Source organism: Saccostrea cucullata, unplaced genomic scaffold, assembly GCF_032062105.1.
Source record: "Saccostrea cucullata isolate Sc308-1 unplaced genomic scaffold, CSIRO_AGI_Scuc_v1 ctg272, whole genome shotgun sequence".
Lineage (NCBI taxonomy): Eukaryota > Metazoa > Mollusca > Bivalvia > Ostreida > Ostreidae > Saccostrea > Saccostrea cuccullata.
In genome coordinates this window covers 558370-586273 of record NW_026938795.1, presented here as the reverse complement: position 1 = coordinate 586273, position 27904 = coordinate 558370, and the positions used below count along the sequence as shown (strand labels likewise).

Below are 27904 nucleotides of genomic sequence, written 5' to 3'. Positions count from 1 at the left end.
AACATTGATACATTTTATTATTTAGTGATGGTCAGTTTGTACAATGATGACTTTAAATGATTGATTCCAGTGTGCCTATAATAAAATAATGTAAAATGCACATATCACAATTGTCAAGGCATAAAACAATGATTGGCATGACTAGCTTTGTCTGTCAGAGCCGTAACATATGGATTCTAGAAACCTCATCTTACACAGATATAATTAATATCAATACAGTTTACCAAGATTCATATTTTAATTTTTAATATTTGAATATATAATTCAATAAAAAGTATTTCTAAACAAGATTAATCATAGTTTGAAAAATTGAAAAGCAAACATGTAATCCACTCTGTAAAATATTTAAAATACTTTGTGTAAACTAATCAACAAGTGACAAGCATGTAAAACAACAGCACCTAAATATTTTTGGCATTACAGCCTACACAAGATGTGTTCATGTGAAACAAATTGGAAAATACCAATAAACTAACATATGAAAGCATTTTGATTACACAATGTGGGTGTATAAAGTGGAACACATATTTATATGTAACTAATTAAAACTTTTTAACTTTCGCTCTAAATTTGCAAAAGGATTGTCATGTTACTTAATTTAACAAAACATTTTTATATTACCAAGTATTTCTTTCATGAACATTTAAAGAACTTGCATTGAATAATGTGAGTAAAATTTCACTTGAACTGATCGCTTACTTAGAATTATACTTTCTATATGCTCTTGAGCTCTTGAGCAAAGTCAGGCCATGGCCTTATTAAGAATTTCATTGTTGTCATGGAAAAGAATTATTTTATACACCTTAGTGAAGTGATAAGAAATTATTTATTCTTATGTGTAAGCTACCCTGCATAGTAAATTAACATTATATATACAGTAACTGCTAAATAATGCCCAAACCTGTAAAACCTCAAATAAATCAATATGCATAAAACAGATTTGTCACTGAAATCATATGCATTGCTCTCAGTAATAGCAAATAATTATATTGCTACAAATTGTGAAATTATATGCAACAACATGCTCAATAATCACAACTTCCTGAGGCAAAGCAAAGTATGTATAAACATTTACAGAATGATGACTTGAACATTTTAATTCATAGAGCGTCCACCACTACTTCTAGTGAGCTTCAAACAAGCGCCATATTGTATAATCATATAGACATACACACAACACGGTACTGTAGGTGTCTGATATCTCTTGATAAAATAGGAAAGAAAAAAATTAACCATGATGAGTAATCATGAAACATGATGGACAAAAGTCTTTGTTCTGTATCATTAGTAAGGACACACACAAACACATAGACAGGGGAGTTACAGATCATCAAACAGGCATAATCTCCATGGTATAATGCATTATTATACAACCTATATAATACATTGTAACTAAATAATTAGAGTCAGGCATCAACATTTGAAAACAAAATTATCTCTATTCTCAAAAGTAGTCATATTCTATTCAACATTTTATGAATAAAAACTCCAAAATGGTTTGTTTAAAATTCTGAAAAAATATTTCTTTAATATAAAAATGACAATGACTTGAAGAAATCTCTCTTAAGAATATGCTGTAATCAATTACAAAAGTTAACAGTATCTAAACTATGCCATTCCTAAAGAGGAATAAGACTCACTGGGTTAGCTGATTTATATTCCTTGTGAAGAATGGAGAGGTACATTGATATTATGCTTAAAATCCACTTAACAGTACATGACTTTTTATCAGGCTCATTAATGTACAAGAAAAACACTCCACTTAAATTGAGAAATGATGCATATGGAACCCTGGCATATGGATCTGAGAAATGAAGTTATGGAATGACAATGATCTTTAAACTGAAATCTTTTTTGGGGGGCAATAGTAGAATAGGATTTGTTTGCCAAACACTGATGCCATGTCTACGATTCAACTGTTTCAAATGCAAGTCAAATTCAAAGGTCAAGGCACAAGGAATGTCGATAAGAAAGGTTTTAGGTTACCAGAAGTATGCCTGTGAATTATACGCATAATATAACCAAATCAGAAGTTATAGACAAGGTAACAGTCTTTCAAAAGCAAGTAAAACTCCAAGGTCAAGGGATAATAAATGTTGGTATGCAAAGAAAGGTCTTGTCACAAAGAGTATAATTGTGAGATGTCGAAGCCCTATCAATATTACCATTCAGAAATAATATCCAAAGTTTAAGTTTTCAAAAAGGTCAAACTCCAAGGTCAAATCATAAAGTCAAAAATTTTGGAATCAAAGAAATTTCTTGTCACAAAAAATAAACAGTTGAAAGCCCTAGGACAATTTATTTATAAGTTATAACCAAGGTTTAAGTTTTTCAAAAGTAGGTTAACCTTCAAGATCATGGCACTGAAAATGTTTTCCTCCAAAGAAAATATCTTATCTCAAAGAGGAATCATTTGAAATATGAAAGACCTAGCACCAACCATTTATTGATTTAAATGTTATGACCAAAGCTGAAGTTAGGTAAATTTTAGCCAGAAAAGGTCAGACCCATACAACAATCTGATCAAAAGAGATCAGCTAGGTTAAAATTGTTGTGGACAAACAGACAGACAGCCCAAAAACTCTTTGTCCTCGATATTTTCCTACTAAAGGGGCATAATAGAAATGATTGCTTAAGCATAGAAAGTATAAATGCCCATGACTTCACAAGATTTTCAAGATTTAGACAGAAAAATTTATATTCCTACCATGTTTATTGCATACATTTAAATTCCTTGCTGTCCTTCACTGTGAGGGATCTGACTAAACACTGCTGAGTAATACTGAAATCCTACATATGGAAAACACATGAAAATGATTGCTGTAAGCATAACAAAATAAACTGGTTCTCCTTTCACTGAAAGCCCACTGGTTCCCAACCTTTCATTTTCATACTCTTACTTGATACAAAAAGAAGCCTGATTAATGATATCGATATGGCACACCTTCTTCAAATGACACAATTAAGCACTTCACAAAAGCACTTTTTACAGAGAAACTGTGCATAAATACATGTATCAAACATTCCCTGACATAAAATAATAAAAATGTTTACATATCAACATCAAGAAGCTTGTGAAATAAAACAAATGTAATAGTGATTATCATTTAAGATTGTGAGATGAACATTAAACTTAGATCTTGTCGATGTATGATTAAAACATGCAGATATTTAACAGTAGAAATTATATGAAGGTATAATACATTTAAAATCTGCCACGACAGTTAAAGTTAACATGACAGTATTTGAAACAGCTCTGCTGCTTGAAAAATGAACCAAACTGATCTACTGATCAGTTCTAACATGTGATTGGCTAGCATTTCTTTCCAGGTGATCAGAGCTAACACATGATTGGCTAGCATAGCTTTTCAGCTAATCTGGTCTAGCATGTGATTGGCTAGGATGCCTCTCCAGTTGATCTGAGCTAAGACATGATTCCAGAAGGTGATTGGCTAGATTTCCAGCTGATCTTATCTAATATGTGATTGGATAGCACTTCCTTCCAGTTGATATAGTTATTGATTTGAAAGCATACTCTTCTTGGTGATCAGACCCATTCAGTGACTGCTCAGCATGTCCTTCAGTTGAATATTCACCCTCTGTCATTAGCAATATCTCTGTTTATCACAAGTCAGCTTGCTTTGTTCATATTGATTTTGATTATCTTCACAACAATGAGAAATATTAATGTTTTCCAACCAGTAAGAAAGTAACTGAACTCTGGAAATAATAGCAGTAGAGTTTGACTAGTGGAAACACATGAAATGCTTTAGCTGGTTCCCTCCCACACGTTTACTGGCCTTCCTATCATCTCTTTGTCAGTTTCATGAGATCACACAGTCACTACCTTTAGCTGGGTCTCTGCCCGGTGTGGGGCTGCTGTCGGGAGAACTGTCTACATCCTTGCTGTGTATCGTCTGTTGTACGGGAGATAACTGCTCCCCCTCACTGCTCTGGTCCTCAAGGACAGAGGTACTCAGCTGTAAGGTTGGTGGAGTTTGTTCTGCCAGCTTACCTAACATTTGTGTCTGCTTCCTTATAAAATGAAGGAATGGTTTATATCCCAGACTGAAAAATACAACAATTTTCTAGTCAACCTCACATATTTATGTATTTCTTATAATATTATAATTTAGACATCAAAAGGAAACAAAGGTAAGCAATGACAATCATACAAACTTTACAATTTACAAATGAATGTGATTTTTAAGGGATTTTAAGTTACCATTACACTTTAAATTTACCACTCTGTGTCTCCCAAGAGTTCTAGATAGGAGAGACTTACCACTCGGTGTCTGCCCACAGTTCTAGATAGGAGAGCCCCTCCCTCATTCTGGCCACCATCTCCAGGGGCGTGTCTGTCATGCTGGCCGTGTTAACCGTCCTCACCACAGCTTCTACGTCACGTAAAACAAGGGAGATAATCATCGCCCACTCCAAACATCCAGCTTCCAGTGTGATTTGTAACAAATATCTACAAAAGTTACTACTATTTAAAATGCACTGGATCAGCAAATATCTAAATGACATACATGATAGTGTATCTTTGAATTTTTGAAAGTTTGTTTAGTGCCCCAGTCCTCCAGTTTAGAAATGTACAAACTACAGTAAAACATTTTGAACAAGTGGCAAGTCCCTCAGATTTTGATTCCTAGGTTTACTTTTTATCTGTTTATTTCTCAATATGCTTAATATTAACTGCCAGTACAAGGAATGAAATCACTTCTTTCAGCATGAATTTAGAATATACTGTGAAATCACTAATTTTCGTGGTGGTTTAATGTTCATGGTTTTCAAGGTATGAAGAGATCCACGAAGAGCAAGAGCCACTTTGGGCCTTATTTGGCCCTGATAATTTCTGAGAAATCAAAACCAATCAGTTTAGGTTGCAAATGCAGTATTTATCACTTGGAGTGTTGGTGACCACGTATCTATTAATGGTGACGTAATTCCCCATCTAGTCAACGCATTATGACGTCATAAAATGCGTCGTTTTTCTCATATCCTGTAAATTCCTTTGAAAATAACCTAAAGTTGAAGCATTTTTACAATATTTCATATAGAGCACAACCTCCGGTCCAAAATAAGCAAATACATAATGAAAGCTCTGTTTCTGAAGATCAAAAAACATGTTTTATTTTTTGGATCTTGGGCTGTGCTCATATTTTAATTCTTTGCTAAAGGTAGTCAAATACGCATGTTTTCTGCAAATTTCAAGAACATTGCAATTTCTCAAACCTGTTTTCCAATATCTGGATTCTCAAATCGAAATTTTATTATAGAAAATGAAAGCAAAAAGTGTCTACTTTATTTTGATAGATGAAATGGGAAAGAGGCTATAGTTAATTAATTGATATAAGTACAGGGCCATTTTATGCATAAGATGGCTCTTGCTCTTTATATCCCCCACGAAATGCAATTTTCCATATATATTACTACTGATCAATTCTTCAACCACGAAACCAAATCCCCATGAACCAAACTATTTTCCTCAAACCTCAAAAATTTGACCCCTAAAAAATATGTGATTTTACAGTATGTCATTTTACTGTAGTATTTCAGCTATAAAAAACAAATTCCGTAAAACAGTCTTTCTCTTGCCAATGTAGGTAGTAATCCGCCCTATGTCATGGTACCTGAGCTCATTCTCGGACTGCCGCGGCCCTTTATTGGCCATCTCCTGGGACAGGATCTCCAGCTCGGGGGACAGGGTGTCCTGGGAGGAGGACTCCGTCATGTAATCGAGCTCCCCCAACAGTGAGCTCGAGTCCGAGATATCCAGGGTGGTGGCCAAGCTGCTATCCTCAGCTATAACAACACAGAGGTGTGCAATCTTTATACTGTCAGCTATTTTCATACATGTTGTATCTTTGACTTACATTACTATACAATGGCATGTACATGTATAAACAATCTTGATAAAACTTGATGTGGTATCATTTTGTTAAACCCCATTCTATGTACACATGATATAAGTATTAACAGCAGCTATAGTTTTCTAACTATGAAGTAGACTTGCTTACTTTTGGCGGCCTGTGGTTTTAACACCACATCATCAGACACGGCCTGGGAGAGGTTGAGGGGGGAGGGGGACTGCAGGGTCCCCAAGTATTTATGGTACTCTGTGTCACTGTTGTGTGCCCCCACATTGACTGTGGGTAGGTTCTCCTCATCTAACAGGGACAGAGACGCTAGGCTCGAGGAGGAGACTGTCAACAGTAAATAGGAAAATAAAGGGTAACACTTGACAATGATATCAGAATAACAGGAACGATGGGTTAACATTCATGGAAGAAAACAAAAAATGTTGCTCACAAGTTTTATTTTTGAGTTGCTGGAACACATGGTATGAGAGAATTGGCAAGGGCCACTCGAACTGTTGATGAATATCCTTTACTGCTCTTACAAAGTCCTCCACTTTTGCACTTTTTAATCTGAAAGAAAAAAATGGAAAACATTGCTTAAAAACATATTTTTGTCAACTGGTAAGATCATTTTAGTGGAATTTCTTACTAGATAAATCTGAATGATACAAAGATGATACAAACCGCTCTCTTTTTAAAAATGAGACAAGATGAAAATCCTCGGTGTTGGCACTAAAATATCCCATGTCCCTCAGTCGATTTGTCTCTAGAAGTTTCCGACAATGTCGACAGAGAATCATGTCTATGTACATTTGATCAGGAGCCCCCTCCTCTTTTGGCTTTGATGGCATTCTGTTAACAAGATCCATATCTTGAAAATGTTTTTTGTCAATCTTGGATTCTATAATTTTAATCATTTCAAGTGAAAATTGCTCAGCAAATCACACCAACAATCATATTACTAAAAATAATTACAATAAGCCAATAATATTAATATCAATGAAAATGCTATAAGAAGGCTTATAATGAACAGGCACCATTACTTACTTCTTATTACTGAATATGTTGTCAGAGAATGTATGTTTGAGTTTGGGTTTGCTCCCCTTTGGCACATTTTCAGAGTAGTCTGCTCCTGTCATACTGGAGCTCCGTATTCGGTTGACGTTGCTAACATTACTGACATTGCTGACAGTGTTGAAGCTGAATCCGTCGGCCTCGGACGACATTATGGGAGGACTAGGGACGCCCGAGTGGTAGGTCTTGGAGGAGGGCGTCTTCGACGAGGCCAGTATAGGGGGCGTGGTACACTCTGATGGATCTATAACAGAGACAGAGGGTGTGAGGACCTGGCTCCAGGGCCACAAAACATAAAATCCATTACTATACAAGTAGTCCTAAAGAGTGTGTCTTATTTAACTCCTACCTATTGCTTTAAGGAATCTGACAAGGTCCCTGGCTAAGTCCCATTTCCCTCTCTCCAGAGATTGGTCTAGCAGCAGGGTGGCATGCTGAACAAAACCAATCATTCCTTATTTCTCAATAACTTCACATAAATAAATCAATAAATAATTACCTTGCTTCAAAACTCACCAAGATAAGGAAATCAATCATAATCAAACTAAAAGCGTTAAACAGAGATTTGTCTTACCTGTCGACTGATGATGGGTCGCTCTAGATTCTGTAGAATGATGAGATACGAGGCTGCCGTCTCCAACTCCTCACTCACCATACATTGCTAAAATAAAACTCTTATTATCACTATTTATTATAGTACAATTATCCATTACTTTAACAGCTGAATAATGTTTGTGATTGTTATTTCATTCAAAACTGAGTCTACTAAAATACTTTACTGAGTTCGTAATACCTGACTTAGTGTTTTCAATTTTTTTATACCTCAAACAAATCTTTGGGATTTCCAACCACAGAAAATAAGTGAGGCCATAATGCCACTTCTGTTTTCCTTGCACAGTGTACAATGGTTTGTAGGAATTCTGGAAACTCCTGTATAAAGGCCACAACTCGGGGTAGTAAGGGATCTAAAATAAATAATTAAAACATTTCAAACTAGTTTCAATCAAAGTTATAATGTTGTGACTAATAAGTTTAAAATTAATTTTCGGCCCACTAAATACCAATATAAACAAAGATATACCTGGAATGGGTTCCTTGGAAGTCGCCTCAGCTTCTAGAACTTCATGAAGTAACAACTCTAGAACATGGGGGAAGTAGGATAACTCTGTACAACATCTGGCTAAATCCAGGGCATTTACTCCCAAACTGAAAAGAGCCATCAATAATGAATCCACGCTCATAGATACAGCAAAATCTTCAGGATTTATGTCTTGTTTCTTATTTTTGTATAAAAATGTGAATTCCAATGAAACATAAGTATTTTCCGTACACAGAGAATATAAAGATGTTAATAGTTTTTGGAAAAAGATATTGACTTACTTCCGCCTTAGAAGTTGTCGTAAAATATGGTGGAGATATATTTGACTCTGTAAAGAAATCATAGAAATATAGAACATGAATCATAGTGAATCATAGTGAATCATTAAATCTCACAAAATAAATTACATGCATCGAAATAAAAATAAATCTTATATGTTAATTTTAATTTAACTTCTGAAAATGTTTCCCATATATTACAATTATATTTGTGCAATTTGAGTTTAAGCCTGTACAAATACAGGTTCTGTTCTACGTATGAGCACAAAAGTCAACATGTCAAAAATGATCAACACCAGTGCTGAAATAAGTGGTTGACATGTAAAATCACATTCATGAATGACTGATCTCTACACTCCCTCATATTCCCAATGTAAAACTTTGTTCTTTACCATTCTTTATACTGATCTGTACACTTACAGTTCTCTCTATAATACAGAAGGGTAGATTTTGGACCGATCTCTTTGTGTCCTCACTGGGAGATTTGTACATGACACCATCACTGGCTGCTCCTAATATCACTGCATCCTCAAACAACACAGCTGAAACAGAACAGTTACATCTGTCAGAACAGTAAGGAATGATGGGTATAAAGACAATCTGTCCAGCCAATACAAGTACATATATGAAATTTTTCAGCCTAAACATAAAAAATTCTTTGGTGTTGTTCCTAATTATCACTGTTTTTATGAATAACAAGAGGCCCAAGGGCCTTGAATCGCTCTTCTGATAAATTGTATAACCTATCACTTGTATTTGAAGCCTCTAACCCTAAGTATCCTAAGACCAAAGTTGCATCACCTGACAAAGTTTGATGATTCTTAGCCAATTAGGACTACTTCTTGGTCTACATTCTTGGAAAACCCAAAATGCATCAACTGACACAGTATGATTATTCTAAGCCAATAAATACCTAAGATACTTAAATGTAGCCATAAAATGTCGAAAGTAGGTCACTGTGACCTACTTTTTGGTCGACATTCTCCGAAAACCCAAGATGCATCAACTGACAAAGTTTGATGATTCTAAGCCAGTAAGTACAGGAGATACTTAAATATAGCCATAAAATGTCGAAAGTAGGTCACCATGACCTACATTTTAGTCGACATTTTTCAGAGTCCAAAGATGCATCTGCTGACTAAGTATGATAATTCTTAGCCAATAAATACCTGAGATATTCAAAAGTAGGTCATCGTGACCTACTTTTTGGTCGACATTCTCCGAAAAACCCAAGATGCATCAACTGACAAAGTTTGATGATTCTAAGCCAAAAAGTACCGGAGATACTTAAATATAGCCATAAAAATGTCGAAAGTAGGTCACCGTGACCTAATTTTTGGTCGTCACTCTCCGAAAACCCAAGATGCATCAACTGACAAAGTTTGATGATTCTAAGCCAATAAGTACCAAAGATCCTTAAAAATAGCCATAAAATGTCAAAAGTAGGTCACCGTGACCTAATTTTTGGTCGTCACTCTCCGAAAACCCAAGATGCATCAACTGACAAAGTTTGATGATTCTAAGCCAATAAATACCTAAGATACTTAAATATAGCCATAAAATGTCGAAAGTAGGTCACCGTGACCTAATTTTTGGTCGTCACTCTCCGAAAACCCAAGATGCATCAACTGACAAAGTTTGATGATTCTAAGCCAATAAGTACCGGAGATACTTAAATATAGCCATAAAATGTCGAAAGTAGGTCACCATGACCTAATTTTTGGTCGTCACTCTCCGAAAACCCAAGATGCATCAACTCACAAAGTTTGATGATTCTAAGCCAATAAATACCTAAGATACTTAAATATAGCCATAAAATGTCGAAAGTAGGTCACCGTGACCTACATTTTGGTCGACATTTTTCAGAGTCCCAAGATGCATCTCCTGACCAAGTCTGATGATTTTAGGTCTGAAGGTAATCAAAATATGCCTTTTAAACAATTTGAAAACATATGCCTGCAAAATTCTAAAAGTAGGTCACAGTGACCTACTTTTTCTTAAATATGTTTTAAGGTCCCAAGATGCAGCAACTTACAAGATTTGATGATTCTAACCCTTTCAGTGCCTGAAATAATGGGATTAAATGTTTTAAAAAGGTTAAGTCATAAAGTTCAAAAAGTAGGTCACGGTGACCTACTTTTAAGTTGACGTTGTTCAAGGACCCAAGATGCATCAACTGACTAAGTTTCATGATCATAGGCCTTCAGAGTGTCCAAAATATGCCTTCAAATCAATTTGAAAACAAATGCCCGCAAAATTAAAAAAGTAGGTCACCGTGACCTACTTTTGAGTTAACATGATGTGAAGTCCTAAGATGCATCAACTTACAAGATTTGATGATCCTAGTCCTTATAGTAAGCAAAATATAAACATTTTTATTAATTGTAAATTTAGGTCAACTTTAAAGTGACCTTGAGACCACGCCCTTTGCCCCAGGGTCATGCCTTGAACAATTTTTAATCTTCAACATATCCTGATCCTTGTATGTAAGTTTGGTGAAAATCTGCCTGGCGGTTCTGGAGAAGAAGATTTCTTAGCAACTAGTACTTTTGGTTTTGTTTTCCTGATCATCTCCCCTTGTTTTAGGGTCCCAACCCCTTATTTTAGTATAAATGGTAGCCCTTGGGCCAAGGATACCCTGTGGCAAATTTGGTACTGATTGGCCAAAGGGTTCTTATTCCATAGTTATGGCCCATATTCTAAAAAGTTAACGCACACCGCACACCGCACAAATGGCCATAGCATTAGCTCTTTGAGCCTTTGGCTCAGAAGAGCTAAAAATTGTATACTGAAATCTGAGAATGGCTGAAAACAATATCATATATTGAAATCTAGGGGTGGTTGACTAGGTATACAATGTTGTATATATGTTGAAATCTGACTACTCACCTAGAGGATAAATATCTACCCTGAATGGCAGCATAATGCGTTTGGACATAAAGTTGTGAGTTTTACCCTCATGTCTTGGATATAAAGGTAACCACACCTGGAAAAAGGATAGATTTATAAATGACCAAAAGTTTGAAATTTTAAGCAGTTTTTAAACTTGTGCAAGGATTCTCCAAGTTACTATTTATACACTATACCTTCATCCCCTGGGCCCCACATCCTAACCACAGAGCTTCCATCAGCTGTGTTTTACCATGACTCGTCCGTGAGGTAGACCACATGTTCTCCACATTAGTGGCAACCACAGCTGGGGAACCAAAGGGTTGCTGGAATTAAATGAACAGTTTTGCTATCTATTGAACTTTGTGCTAATTTATTTGAGTCTTAAAAACGAAACTTCTAATTTCTGAGTCCCTTCAGTCAGTAGGATGAACAAACTTCACTTACAGGTTTCATTTTGTTTTGTTTCCCCTGGATCTGTGGCCCCGTCTCGTCTCTCTGGAACATCAGCAACTTCCCAGCAACATTGAGCAACAAGCACTCTGAATCTCTGTTGGGTTGCACAGTCCTGCTACCTGTTATAATATAGATGAATCTTATGAGTAATAGCAGGACATTTTTGTGATTTTAACACATGAATCATTGATGTTAGAGACCGCTCTTACCAAACTTTTCTGTCCTAAGTGAGGTGAGGGCCAGCCCTGTGACACACACGGGGTGGGGGATGTAGCTACCCAGGGCCACCTCCTGTACTTTAATCAACTCCATCAGAGGATCTGTAGAAAGAAATCACATCTGTTTTTTAGAAATTATAGTTGGCAGTAGGTCTAGGTAGTCTTGTACACTACAATTTTTATAACAAAAATTAAAATCTTGTCCACAATTACTGCAAATGTTAAATTATGTAGACTTAGTTTCAAATTGTTTTCTCATAAGTTTTACTTTTCTGAGAATTTTTCCTCTCCATGTTGAACAGCATGACATGAGAATCGATACAGAAGATGATTAAGATGTCGCGGAACGTGTTCAGGAGTAGAATCTGAGAGGGGACCTTTGTGATCACAGCAAAGGTATTGTCAAGTTTTGTGTTCTTGGGATAACAGCGAATCTATAACAAAGAAGATAAAAAATGAAATGTTTGTACAGAAATCTTACTCTCAGTGCTATAATAGTGTTTAATTACTGAAGAAGTATGGTAACATACCTCGTCCCTTTGACCTATGATGTTGTAACAGGCCACACAAATAAAATCCTTCCACCAGGTCATTCCTCCTGATACAACCAAGTCTTTCTCCTACCAGAGATACAATAAAATACTCTATTCATTTTACTCAGTAAATGGATAAGACAATTGTTTTCATTGAAAAAAAATTACCATAAAACATTGAAATGATTGAAGAATTAATATTTCAAATTCTTTATCATTTGTTTATGAAATGCCAGTTTATACCTGTGTTTCGTTGCCAAACAGTTTCCACTTGCGTGTGGAGAAGGTATAATGAGCCAGTCCTGTTTTGCCAGCCACGGCAACACACTGACCAGACCTATCAACTGCTGCATACTGAAAGATATTACAATACAACTATTATAAATGTACACAGGATAACACACTCAAAATTTAGTTCAAATATTCTCATCAACACATGATTATCCCACTTTATAAGAAATACTTTTAAAAGTACCGATACGTGATTCTATCAGATAAAGGACGTACACATGCAGATGAAAAGCAACCCAGAAAGGTGTGAACGTGTTGTATTATCAAGCAAATTAATACACTGACTACATTTATTTATATAAAACCTTATACTTAGTGCTAGTGGTTGTATATGATATCATATCTTCAATAGCATATTCCATTGAAAAAAAAACTTCAAAAATTTTTACTAATAGGAAAGCATACTCTGATTGGCCAATTTGCACCAAGATAAGTGTGAGAGATGGGTATGATTTGCCAGATTTTGTTTCCTATGGACATCAGTGATTGGCTGTTCTCTTGACTAGCCCCACCTTGGGAGGAGGAGCAACTGTCACCGATATTCATATACAGCCTATCCTCTCCTTGTAAGAACACATGGTCATGGTTTGTCTGGAGAATACAATGAAAATACTGAGTTCAATGAAATCCAAGTGATATTAAGCACATGTACATACAGTCAAATTAAAATGATTACATAGTGCTATTTTTTAGTACTATAATTTAGGTCTTATTTGACATTATGTATTTTATTTTTATTCCGCATTCTAAAAACTGTACAAGAATGCAATGCACAGATCAGATATGAAAGACTTCAGAAATGAAGTCTATGTACCACACAAGGATTGACGGTGAGTGCGCTTTTGACAAACTGTATCTGTAGGACATTAGTGTTATCATGTCTCTCCTCCTCCACCACTCCGTTAATGTTGTTCTCCTGGCAGACCATCCACAGTTGGTACCCCTCCAACCCCCACTCCTACAATCACACAACATCACATGATAAACAATGAATGATACACAGACCATCCACAGTTGGTACCCCTCCAACCCCCACTCCTACAATCACACAACATCACATGATAAACAGTGAATGATACACAGACCATCCACAGTTGGTACCCCTCTAACCCCCACTCCTACAATCACACAACATTACATGATAAACAGTGAATGATACACAGACCATCCACAGCTGGTACCCCTCTAACCCCCACTCCTACAATCACACATCATTACATGATAAACAGTGAATGATACACAGACCATCCACAGCTGGTACCCCTCTAACCCCCACTCCTACAATCACACAACATTACATGATAAACAGTGAATGATACACAGACCATCCACAGCTGGTACCCCTCTAACCCCCACTCCTACAATCACACATCACATGATAAACAGTGAATGATACACAGACCATCCACAGCAGGTACCCCTCCAACCCCCACTCCTACAATCACACATCACATGATAAACAGTGAATGATACACAGACCATCCACAGCTGGTACCCCTCTAACCCCCACTCCTACAATCACACATCATTACATGATAAACAATGAATGATACACAGACCATCCACAGCTGGTACCCCTTTTCCTACAATCACACATCACATGATAAACAGTGAATGATACACATACCATCCACAGCTGGTACCCCTCTAACCCCCACTCCTACAATCACACATCACATGATAAACAGTGAATGATAGACAGACCATCCACAGCAGGTACCCCTCCAAACTCCACTCCTACAATCACACATCACATGATAAACAGTGAATGATACACAGACCATCCACAGCAGGTACCCCTCCAACCCCCACTCCTACAATCACACAACATTACATGATAAACAGTGAATGATACACAGACCATCCACAGCTGATACCCCTCCAAACCCCACTCCTACAATCACACAACATCACATGATAAACAGTGAATGATACACAGACCATCCACAGCTGGTACCCCTCTAACCCCCACTCCTACAATCACACAACATTACATGATAAACAATGAATGATACACAGACCATCCACAGCTGATACCCCTCCAACCCCCACTCCTACAATCACATAACATTACATGATAAACAGTGAATGATACACAGACCATCCACAGCTGGTACCCCTCTAACCCCCCACTCCTACAATCACACAACATTACATGATAAACAATGAATGATACACAGACCATCCACAGCTGATACCCCTCCAAACCCCACTCCTACAATCACACATCACATGATAAACAATGAATGATACACATACCATCCACAGCTGGTACCCCTCCAACCCCCACTCCTACAATCACACATCACATGATAAACAATGAATGATACACAGACCATCCACAGCTGATGCCCCTCCAAACCCCACTCCTACAATCACACAACATGACATGATAAAAAGTGAATGATACACAGACCATCCACAGCTGATGCCCCTCCAAACCCCACTCCTACAATCACACAACATGACATGATAAAAAGTGAATGATACACAGACCATCCAAAGCTGGTACCCCTCCAACCCCCACTCCTACAATCACATATCACATGATAAACAGTGAATGATACACAGACCATCCACAGCTGATACCCCTCTAACCCCCACTCCTACAATCACACATCACATGATAAACAATGAATGATACACAGACCATCCACAGCTGGTACCCCTCTAACCCCCACTCCTACAATCACACAACATTACATGATAAACAGTGAATGATACACATACCATCCACAGCTGGTACCCCTCCAAACCCCACTCCTACAATCACACAACATTACATGATAAACAGTGAATAATACACAGACCATCCACAGCTGATACCCCTCTAACCCCCACTCCTACAATCACACAACATTACATGATAAACAGTGAATGATACACAGACCATCCACAGCTGGTACCCCTCTAACCCCCACTCCTACAATCACACATCACATGATAAACAATGAATGATACACAGACCATCCACAGCTGATGCCCCTCCAAACCCCACTCCTACAATCACACAACATGACATGATAAAAAGAGAATGATACACAGAACCTCAACAGCTGATGAACCTCCAAACCCCACTCCTACAATCACACATCACATGATAAACAATGAATGATACACATACCATCCACAGCTGATACCCCTCCAACCCCCACTCCTACAATCACACATCACATGATAAACAATGAATGATACACAGACCATCCACAGCTGATACCCCTCCAAACCCCACTCCTACAATCACACAACATGACATGATAAAAAGTGAATGATACACAGACCATCCACAGCTGATGCCCCTCCAAACCCCACTCCTACAATCACACAACATGACATGATAAAAAGTGAATGATACACAGACCATCCAAAGCTGGTACCCCTCCAACCCCCACTCCTACAATCACATATCACATGATAAACAGTGAATGATACACAGACCATCCACAGCTGATACCCCTCTAACCCCCACTCCTACAATCACACATCACATGATAAACAATGAATGATACACAGACCATCCACAGCTGGTACCCCTCTAACCCCCACTCCTACAATCACACAACATTACATGATAAACAGTGAATGATACACATACCATCCACAGCTGGTACCCCTCCAAACCCCACTCCTACAATCACACAACATTACATGATAAACAGTGAATAATACACAGACCATCCACAGCTGATACCCCTCCAACCCCCACTCCTACAATCACACAACATTACATGATAAACAGTGAATGATACACAGACCATCCACAGCTGGTACCCCTCTAACCCCCACTCCTACAATCACACATCATTACATGATAAACAATGAATGATACACATACCATCCACAGCTGGTACCCCTCTAACCCCCACTCCTACAATCACACATCACATGATAAACAGTGAATGATACACATACCATCCACAGCTGGTACCCCTCTAACCCCCACTCCTACGATCACACAACATTACATGATAAACAGTGAATGATACACAGACCATCCACAGCTGATACCCCTCCAAACCCCACTCCTAAATTCACACAACATCAGTAAACAGAAAGGGGCACTTAAAATCTTATCACAGAAAAAAAATAAGCGAAGTAAAATAAGATTGATGGCTAGGTATAGAAGACAACTCACCATAGAGATCACAGGTGGTGGGAACAGCTTTGGACTATCACTGGGATATCTGAAAGTAATAAACATCATCTCTACAGGTGTAGCATCTCTTGTTAATAATGCATTTAAATAATGAACACAACAACAGATATAAGGGGAGGGGGCTATCTTAGGAAGTCCACTTACCGATCTCCTCCCAGAGAACACAACAGGAGGGCACCGAATACACTCCACAGAGAGAATCCCCCGTTCCTCCAGCAGACCGCTACAGCAGTGCCATCTGGTGTCCACTTCATACACTTGACAGGTCCAGCTTTCTGAGCAGCATCTGTGACAAGAATTACAGCATTTTACTTATCAGTTTACCACAGTTTGGTAATAAACTCACCACAATATTACATTCTATCATGGAAATGTAGATAAAAATAGGTAAGTAGGTAAAACTAGAGAGGACAGTCTTTGACTAGAGAGGAAAGTCTTTGTCTAGAGATGATACAAGTCTTTGTCTAGAGAGGATAATCTTTGTCAACAGAAGAAAATCTTTGTCTACAGATGATATTAGGTTGTTTAGAGAGGATAGTTTTTGTCAAGGGAGGATAGTCTTTTTCTAGAGGGACAGTCTTTGTCTAGATAAGATTGTCTTGTCTAGAGAGGAGAGTCTTTGTCTAGATAAGATAGTCTTTGTCTAGAGAGGATAATCCTTGTCTAGGGAAGATAATCTTTGTCTAGATAAGATAGACTTTGTCTAGATAGGATAGTCTTTGTCTAGAGAGGATAGTCTTTGTCTAGATAAGATAGTCTTTGTCTAGGGAGGATAGTCTTTGTCTAGGGAGGATAGTCTTTGTCTAGATAGGATAGTCTTTGTCTAGAGAGGATAGTCTTTGTCTAGATAAGATAGTCTTTGTCTAGGGAGGATAGACTTTGTCTAGATAGGATAGTCTTTATCTAGAGAGGATAGTCTTTGTCTAGATAAGATAGTCTTTGTCTAGATAGGATAGTCTTTGTCTAGGGAGGATAATCTTTGTCTAGATAAGATAGACTTTGTCTAGGGAGGATTGTCATTGTCTAGATAAGATAGCCTTTGTCTAGATAAGATAGTCTTTGTCTAGGGAGGATAGTCGTTGTCTAGATAAGATAGACTTTGTCTAGATAGGATAGTCTTTGTCTAGGGAGGATAAACTTTGTCTAGATAAGATAGTCTTTGTCTAGGGATGATAGTCTTTGTCTAAATAAGATAGTCTTTGTCTAGAGAGGATAATCTTTGTCTAGATAGGATATTCTTTGTCTAGGGGGATAGTCTTTGTCTAGAGAAAAAAGTCTTTGTCTAGAGAGGATTGTCTTTGTCTAGAGAGGATAGTCTTTGTCTAGAGAAGAGAGTCTGTGTCTAGAGAGGATAGTATTTGTCTAGAGAAGATTAGCAGCATTTGTCAAGAGAGGATAATCTTTGTCTTCAGAAGAAAATCTTAGTCTAGAGATAATATTAAGTCTTTGTATAGAGAGGATAGTATTTTTTCTAAAGATGTCTAAGGATAGTCTATGCTGAAGGTTCCAATGATAAAAGTTTTGTTTTTGACAAAATTACAATCAGATTATCTATTTAACAACTGCTGAGTATTTTTTGAAGAAAATTATTGTCATCTGCGAAAACAATGTGGAAGATGAGACACCTAGTGATCCATAATTAGGTGTGTACCTGTGTGTTGACTATTAAATTTTTTAAATGTAAATTTTAAATGTGCACCCCTTCATATTTACTACAGACTTATCATACCTGGAAAGTCTTTGCTGGACACCTGTAGTTTATAGGACAGTTCTATTGTACCCTCCACTTCATTGATCACATAAACAGCACCGACGCCACTGGAATACAGAACAAATTAATATCTTTATCAGAAACTGCCTTATTAAATAGTATCATTACATTGAAAAGAAACATTTACTCTTAAATTGCTGTTTATGATCAATATTTTCAAGCAAACACAATTCTAATTATTGTTAAATTCCTATTTATTATCAATATTTTCAAACAAGCACAGTCCTAAGGACAAATGACTGTAATCTTGAAATGTCATAAACCTTAATGGGTTCATTTATCTTTAAGTATAGAGCAAAAAATGTTATCCTCAACACAGTGATATAAAATATTCTGATAGAAACAAAAAAATCAATATTTCCGCTATATATCTCATAGCACCTACAGAGGTTTTTTGTTAGATAACACACAATGCATCATTAATCTGTTTATCTGATAGCTGTAATTTTACCTTACAGAATGATAAATTAGATATGCTTAATTAATTCAGATGATTGATTGCAAAAAGAAACATCCTAGATAAAGACAAACCAATCATGTCTATAAGGATAACAGAATTGTACCTCTTGCATCCGAAGGCCATCAGGCGGTACCTGTGATTGACTGCCACACAGGTGGCATCCGTCAGCCCCGTCACCCACACCCCTTGTGGCACCTAAAATAATTGACCACATGAAACGACCTCAAAGAATACCATGTCTTAATCAGAATTATAATGATAAAGGGGACAAATAGTCTGTACCAACACAATTCATTAGTTATAACTCCATCCGAAAGTTACCTTTCAATATCATACTCAGTCAAACTATTGATATTATAGTGATTCAATCATCCCTTATTCCCTAAAAGCTACTGACCAAGTTAGTCAGCAGCATCTTAGTGACATTCAAGAATACCCTGTCTGATTTAGAATTAAACATAGGTGACTACTACTACTAGTGTGTACCTTCACAAAGCATCAGTTATTACTCATTGGAAAGTAATCTTTTTAAATACAATATTCAGAAATACTGATGATATTATAGAATGAGTCAATAATCCCTCCTGGTGTAATATAATATTAATAAATGCACTTTATTTGATTTTATAAATGCTGACAATGTACCAGCATTGGCATTGACACAGAAAAAACTCAGTAATAGCCACAGGAAACAGGAAATATCAGAACAGACACATCTGGAGAGAGCCTTAAGTCTAACAGATCCTGACGGATAGTGCCTCTTATTAATCTATCTATAAAATGGTTAATGAGACTTGTACTGCAGCATTTCAAACTCTTCAAAGAAGCTTATGTCACAGACCTATGACTCACATCCAGAATAAGCATGGATAAATTGGTAGAAATAACAAAACTAGAAAACTAAATAAAGAAGTCTTTCAAGACTCCAAAGAAAGCTTATTTTAATGACCTTGACCTTTCAACCTCCACCTATGAGCAATTGTCATGAAAACTTTACAATTTTTACATATGAAGTGGACATCATGTGTGTAGATTTAATATGTTTAAATATTCCATTTATTGTGTCATTTAAGGATGCCTTTTTTAGAAAACAAATACTTCTGATCCTTGACCTTTGATATATAAATGTCAAAACATAAAGTTATTCTTCTTTTTGCATTGTTTGTCAATGTAGCAAAAATAAAATTAACAGATCATTAATTCTAAAGCACAGTAAAACATGCTTATGGCAAAGTGCCAGGAACAAATGATTTTGCGGCATCATAAATGTAGTTTTTTCTATCCAAAAAGTTCACAATATCTTTTTAAGTCATAGGATATGAAAACCACATTACTATAAGTGTCAATTCATTATAGGGATGTACACTTTAAGCAACATATGAAAGAGAAAACTATGACACTGTCCAATGGTTAAATGTTAAACCTCACCTGTTTGACACCGAAAATAGGAGTAGCAGTCACATGTCAATGGAAGTGAAACATCTGAGGAAACCGGCTATTTACTTACGCTGTTCTCTGCCTTTGTGGAGGGTGGAATAACAAATAGGGCCTTTCCACTAGAGAGCACCAGAGTGTATCCACCAATGATAGGACTGTACTCCATCTGTTGAACACAACCATCTTCTACCACTAGTCTAGAGGCTGAAAGGGGCAATCATAATGTAACTGCTAAGATTCTAGCAAAAAGCTTTTAAAGTTGTGACCAGATTTACAAAATTTATTGTATCTTGTAGCACCTTTCGTTTGGTGGAAGTCCAGTGATGCAGGAAACCCCTGTATATGAAATGAAGCCTTTGTATTGAGTGAGGCATTCCATTTGATGCGATGTAAACTCCCATCCTCTGTAGCTACCATCATTTCTTCTCTAACACACAAACAGCTGTAAGGAAGGACCAGAAATTAGTCTTCTCCACAATGAAGATGTTTATACTAATGGTTAATGTCTACCATTCCTTAAATGTACTTTTCATTTTATTAGTACATGTATTGTTGATTAGGTTTGCTAAGTTTAGCATATTATGAATCACTAAAGGAGAATGCAATATAATTTAAGACAACTCAGTATATTCTGATGATGTATGTTACAGATGCTATGTCACACTGACCAGGTGATGTTAGAGGGGAGCTGCATTCTGGCCACCAGGGTGACCTTGATGGCCGGTATACTGTCACTGTCCGGTATCCCATTGATGTCTCGCTTTGGAGTCTGATTTCTGTAGAAGTCCACAATTCTTCTTAAGTTTTATACATACTTATCATTCAAATGCCTTCTGAGATAAGCTAATGAAAGTTAGATTTCCTGAATAAAAGTAAATAAATTTACTTACTTGCCCTCATGTTGAACATATAAACAATGGTGGTTTGGCACAGATACATCAAGTTCAACTTTGAAGAATAAAATGTTTAATTTGGATGTCTGCAAAAATAAAACAAAAACAACTCATGCTCAACAAACACATTAATTAATTTCTTTTTAAAGTTTAGAAATTGAAGAGAAAAGTGTAATTTTTTTTATTGTGATTTGATCTTGGTTTTAGCTAGAATGTATTAAAGCCTGTTATTATGAGAACCAGTTTTGATGCATAAAAAACTGAAAATAATACATTAATTTTGCATTTTTCTTTCTTAAAAATGAAAAAGTAATTTGGAAAGGAAAAAATAAATTACTCCTAATATATTGCTGCATTTGTCAAAAAAATATTTTAATCGTTTTGTTACCCCCCTCCCACTTTTTTTATTTCATACACAGCCCTACTTATTGTGGTCGTGTTCAATGATTGTGACAAACATAAGAATACACCTGTACCACACATCTTACACAACCATGCATCCCAGACCCTGAACTCCATATCTGAATAGAAAACCTCACTGAAAAGGATATTACTCACTTAATCTAAATTCATTGCAGCCCATACATTAGATACCCTTATAAAACATCTTTGGAAAGGTGTTAAGATCTGATTTAAATCAGATTACTGCATGGTCAGTTGTGAAGAAAAATATTTTTAAACTTTAAACCCCTTACTTCAAGGTCAACTTAACCCAGTCTTTGAGAAAATTGTGAAAACGTAATTTTAGTAGTCATTGTACCATCCTTAAGACCTTTATGAAGTAACATCTTAAATTAAATATACCAGTAGTTCTTATCAGGTTACTTATGCTAAAATATTTTGACTGACTTAAAAATTGCAATTAATCTATGTGCTCAATTAAATTACTTATATAGGATAGAGAACTTGGAACCGAGTGATACATTCTTGCTTTATTAGATGATCACACTTCCCTGGTGTTTCATCATTTAACAAGTGACATCAGCTAAGAATAAATTAATAAGTTATTTAAGACTGTTGCAGGAATTCTGGCATATTAATCAGTCTCAAATAACCTACACACATACAACTGTAATATCTTTGCTTATGTAAGCTTGTAAGTTTTATATAAGTAACATTATAGTTACAATCCCTTATGTCAAATTTATTTTATGATGATATTGCTCTTTTGTTTTACATCATGTGAACCATACAGCCATTACTTTCCAACAGAGAAATTAAAGATCAATATGTACCACCAAATTAGTCATTACAAAACAAAGCCTTACTTACCAGGACAACTATTATTGATAGTCAGGCTTTAATTTCAAATGTCAACAATTACCAAAAGCACCCCTAACTTACCAGAACAACCCCTAACTTATCAGAACCACTTCTACCTTACCAGAACCACCCCTAACAAACCAGAACCACCCCTAACATTCCAGAACCACCCCTAACTTATCAGAACCACCCCTAACTCATCAGAACCATTCCTACCTTACCAGAACCACCCCTAACATTCCAGAACCACCCCTAACTTATCAGAACCACCCCTAACATACCAGAACTGCTATCATAAAGGAGTTTGACTTCCATTCCACCAGATTAAATATCCTAGAACCACCCCTAACATATCAGAACCACCCCTAACTTACCAGAACTGCTATCATAGAGGAGTCTGGCTTCCATTCCACCAGATTAAATGTCCCAATGGAAGAAATCTCAGTGTAAGGGTGAGTGTAACTAACAATCTGGACAGAAGGCTGAAAAAGAAGAGCAGAGAAATTTTACATCCAATAATGTGGGACCAATAATTGTTCTTGAAATTTTCATAATGAAAAAAAATCTATTATAAGACAAAACCATGATAGATCCACTTTCTTTACTGATATGATACATTCATTCCTCAATGTTTTTTTTTTAAATAAATTACTTGAAAATTAAAAAAAAACATTTTCATATTAACAACAAATTAAAGAGAGAGAAGATTCATACAAAGAGTCTGTTTAATAGTAATCAGAAACCATTAACAAGGCATAAATCTGTTATATTTTACATAGGGCATCATAAATGCAGTTTATGTATAATTTTATATCATGTTTTGGCATAACTCTATTGTCTTCACATGTATAAATAGTAAATTAACAATGCCTCAGGCACTACCACTGATTAGGTACAGGTCACTAAAAATATTCTACATTTTGTAAGATTCTGTCGATTTCACAGAAATTCTTGAATGATTACTTTGAACGTCTGACTTTTTTTTTTACTTGAAATCTCTCATTTATCACCTAATTTTTAGTGTGATTTGTAAGTAGAATGAGTTCTCAGTAAAAAGGAAACCTGTGACCCAAGTAATTTATGCTATTAATTATAGTAAGTCAAAATACCAAACTCTGACATTTAATACACAACTGATAATTTCCTACTCTTAGTGCACTTTTATTTTTTAGGTATTTTTGAGTTAATAACGGTAATACTTGCATTCTTAATGCACCATTAAATTGGCATTAATAGTTACACTATGCATTATAAGCATTAATAAATAAATGTTGACATTACCATGTAAATAAACACATACTAATAATAATGTTTATACTACATGCTTTATAACCCAATTAAGAGGACACTATAAGGCAAGTTATTTAAGTATTGTGCAGAGGGGCACAGTCCATGTTATAAAGGAAAATAACTTGGTAATAAAATGTATTACTCTTTGGCCACATAAAAAAATAACAATGAAAAAAAAAAGTTATTGCTTTAAAAAAAAAGTATTAGAATGTGTAATGTCCAACTTTCTTATAGACTTAACTAAAAGTCTTTGTCATTTTTTTAAAGCTTTTGAAGTCAAACTTAAAGGTCTAGGCCAAAAAAAAGGTATGTTTGGGAAGACATTATCATAGGTTACCGTATTGTACATGTGAAAAAATATGAAAGCCTTGTCTCCTCTTGTGCAAAAGTGATGCCTTATTTAAGTAATTAAATCTGACTACAAGGTCAAGGCCAATAAGTCAAAAATCATAGAACATTGAAAGGTCTTGAATCACAGTAAAATATAAAGTCTTCTTTCTTTGGGTGGAAAAGTTATGGTCCAGGTTGAATAGTAGGGCAAATTTCCAAGTTCAATCTAGAAATGCATAGTACTTTCTAAAAGGTCTTGTTACATGTAAAGATAATGCACATGTGCACATGGTGAAATATGAAAAATCCATCTTCCCTCAACCAAAATTTTGTATCAGCTACAATTTTTGGAGAGAAGCTTAAACTCATTGACAAGGTAAAGATAATGAGGTAAAAACCACAGTATACCATATTCTTAAGGGTATCGTCACAGCTAATGCAAGATATCACACAAGAAATTTCTATCTACTCTTATTTGAAAGTTAATAAGTATTATTTACCGACAAACTGACAGAGAAAGGACATTTAATGTTCCTTTATTTTCATGAAAGCTTGATTCTTCAAGAATTTAAAAGAACTTGAAAACTGTAATCAAAAATATTTACATTTGCAAATATCTTTCTTCGATGAACCTATTGAAGAGAAAATACGTTCAATTCTGTGTGAATTTCATTTGGGGGTCAGAGGTCATAGCGCCACCGAATCACAGAGCGAGGTGATATTTTGTTCATGTAATAAATGCAATTTAACTCGAAATGCAGTATTCGAAATGTAAATATAAGATTAATCAATTCAAAATTCAAGAATATGAAATAAATGAAGAACTTGAAAACTGTAATCAAAAGAACATGAACCATTCAAATGTTCATCATAATTTGTCATTTCTCTGCATAGATGACAAGAAATATAATGTTATACAAGCATTGAAAGAAAAAAAAACATAAACATATAACATCATAAAATCTTTGATTCACTTGGATCCACTTTTTTTGTTAAATTAAAAAAAATATTACATTCCCATTTCCAAGCAGTACTGTCCACTTGCAAAAAAAAAAATGTTTGTGACAATCAGGAGATCTTTGCTTAGGCACAGTTAAAACTGTTAAATTTTGAGGTTTCCTCTAAAATAATTCAAATTCGAACAATGTGTGTACCGGTATATATTGCCGAGCTTTCTATGTGTTGCACCTCACCAGCTGGGCCTTACCTGTACTAAAGTGACAATATTTAAATGAGTGCTGCATGCAAATTAGCAAGATTGTTTAATGTAACAAGGTAAAAAAAACACCCACGTTTATAAAGTGGCAAGATCCTGCAATATGGTTGCTCCAAGAGAAGTACATGTACATGTATTATGGTATAAAAATTACACTATTTTTTTTTAGAATTGCAAACCAACCGTCTATGCAAAAGTATTTTTGGACCACATAGGCCATTCGCAGCTGGGTCCTGGGTAATCAATGAACAGACAGGACTGAACCAAAATTTTGTCAGACCAAAAAATGTAATGTAAGAGAAACACATGAAAACGTAGAAGCAGCAGAACTAAGGAAATCTTATTTATTATGCTAGTAATAATATTCATATTTTATTTATTATGCATAATACTTTGGCTTATCCATGCAGTTTTAATCATAACCATTAATGACTTATGTATTTACATGTAGATCTTGCCACAATGCACTGCACATTTTCTGCTCTAAAGGTTTCAAGAGTGCAAGCATTTCAGACATTAAAGTCTATTTAAAGAAATTTAAAATTTGATGGAATGAAATATGGAGGTAACGAACAGTATTCAGGCTCACAAGTCCATGGAATTTAATGAATTGATTATTCAGATGAGTTTTCTGGCGAGTTTTAAAAGCTGATGTATGCACATAAAAGAAACAAACAGATGTTTATGCAGTGCATTTGCATTGACAGAAAATGGGTTAAAAGAGACCTTATTTTCTCTAATTCTATTTTTACACATTTCCTTCTATGAAAAGAATAAGAATGCCAAATGATTACTCTATTCGGACCCTAGTCAAACATTCATCAAAAGCAATTTCTCAGTGAATGAGTGTCAGTGATAGTTCTAAGTTAAAATTCTTTCCAATCTTGGTGTATACTTTCTGTAATCATCTAAGACTATGAATTTATGAAATAAAATGTCATTGACTCTATTTCATATAATCCGTAGAATGTTTTAATGCTTTCTACAAACAGATTATAGTTTATGCATCATTTTCAAATGATTGAATTTGTTTCATGTTTTAAGCTAGAAAACAATTTTGGAAGAGGCACTCTTGCTCAACATAACTGTGTACTTAGTTAGTTTATTTAAAACCTAAGAAGAAGATTTTCAAAGATTTAATGCATTTTCTATATAATCAATAGAGCCCCGTCTACCAGAACCCCTGACCCTGGGGCCATAAAATTTTTTGGTACACATTTGCTCATCATAACTATGTAAAATTTAAAACACATTTCCTTTTCACTATATAATCAATAGAAACACCAGAACCCCTGACCCTGGGGCCATGAGTTTCAAAAATTTAATAGACTACCAAAACTATTTACTTAGTTAGTTTATTTAAAACCTAGCCAAAAGAAGATGATTTAATACATTTTCACTATATAAACAATAGCGCCCTGCCCTAACACCAGAACCCCTGACCCTGGGGCCATGAATTTCACAATTTTGGTGAAGGCATCAAAAGCAATTTGTATTTAATGTGAATGATTTAATGCATTTTCATTATATAATCAATATAGAGAACAGTTTTAAATTTATGTTATAACTATGTTTCTTACTCAGCCAATCTTCAAAGAAATAATGCATTTTCACAATATAATCTAGGGGGCCATAAAATCTTTGGTAGAGCCACTCTTGCTCATCATAACTATGAACTTAATTTGTTTATTTAATACCCAGGGGCAGAGAAGAAGATTTTTAAAGACTTACTGCATTTTCACTATATAAATGTCATTGACCCTATATTTCAATTTTGGTAGAGGACTCAATGCTGATTACAATCATACCAACAGTTTGACTGCTTGATGTCCGGGAGTTTTTTAAAGATTGCACTATTTTTAGTGGTTTTTGCCCCACCCCCCAGGCCCCAGGGGGCGGGGACCACGAAATTCACAATTTTTGAATATGCCAAATTTGGTTGAAATTGGTTCAGTGGTTTCAGAGAAGAAGCTTGTTTAAATGTTAACGCAACAAAAGAGGACAGTATTTTCCTAAATTTGTAAGATATTTCATTTTACCTTACTGTACCAAATACTGAGACTATCCTCTGTAATGACAGCAAACAGCATTCGATCACAGCTACTTATCACATACTGTAATGGCCTTGAACCTTTCTGAAGGCTTTTCAAGTATTTTGGCCACCCTAAAGGAAAATACATTGCGATATTTTCAAATAAATACTTTCTTCTGCCACAACGTCAAGTTTCGGTAGCCATATTTTCATTTCTTTAAGGCTTACTGAAAGACCGAATTTGATTGGATAAAATGGGAATCTCCTGTCCAATGAATAACGGTTTTCTATTCCCTTTTCAATTCGATGGAAAGGGGGTTTCCTCAGATTTTAGAACCGAAAGGGATATTCAGG

The 27904-nt window shown here is 35.7% G+C and overlaps 1 protein-coding gene across 1 annotated transcript; it reads right to left on the bottom strand.

Moving 5' to 3' along the window:
- LOC134251285 (guanine nucleotide exchange factor subunit RIC1-like) lies at positions 1-27756 on the bottom strand. Its single transcript, XM_062733670.1, has 32 exons — positions 27558-27756; positions 23057-23164; positions 21417-21505; positions 21195-21302; positions 20826-20968; positions 20597-20730; positions 19193-19284; positions 18588-18676; positions 17003-17144; positions 16838-16886; positions 13517-13660; positions 13108-13293; positions 12655-12765; positions 12409-12498; positions 12147-12312; positions 11870-11980; positions 11652-11779; positions 11402-11530; positions 11205-11301; positions 8736-8857; positions 8319-8365; positions 8020-8144; positions 7761-7903; positions 7513-7599; positions 7288-7372; positions 6912-7182; positions 6549-6716; positions 6316-6434; positions 6024-6209; positions 5637-5808; positions 4286-4474; positions 1-4068 (listed from the first exon to the last, which is right to left on the bottom strand). The coding sequence occupies exons 1-32, from the start codon at positions 27696-27698 to the stop codon at positions 3825-3827; spliced, it is 4215 nt and encodes a 1404-aa protein (XP_062589654.1). The 5' UTR covers positions 27699-27756; the 3' UTR covers positions 1-3824.
- Positions 27757-27904: the final 148 nt, after the last annotated feature.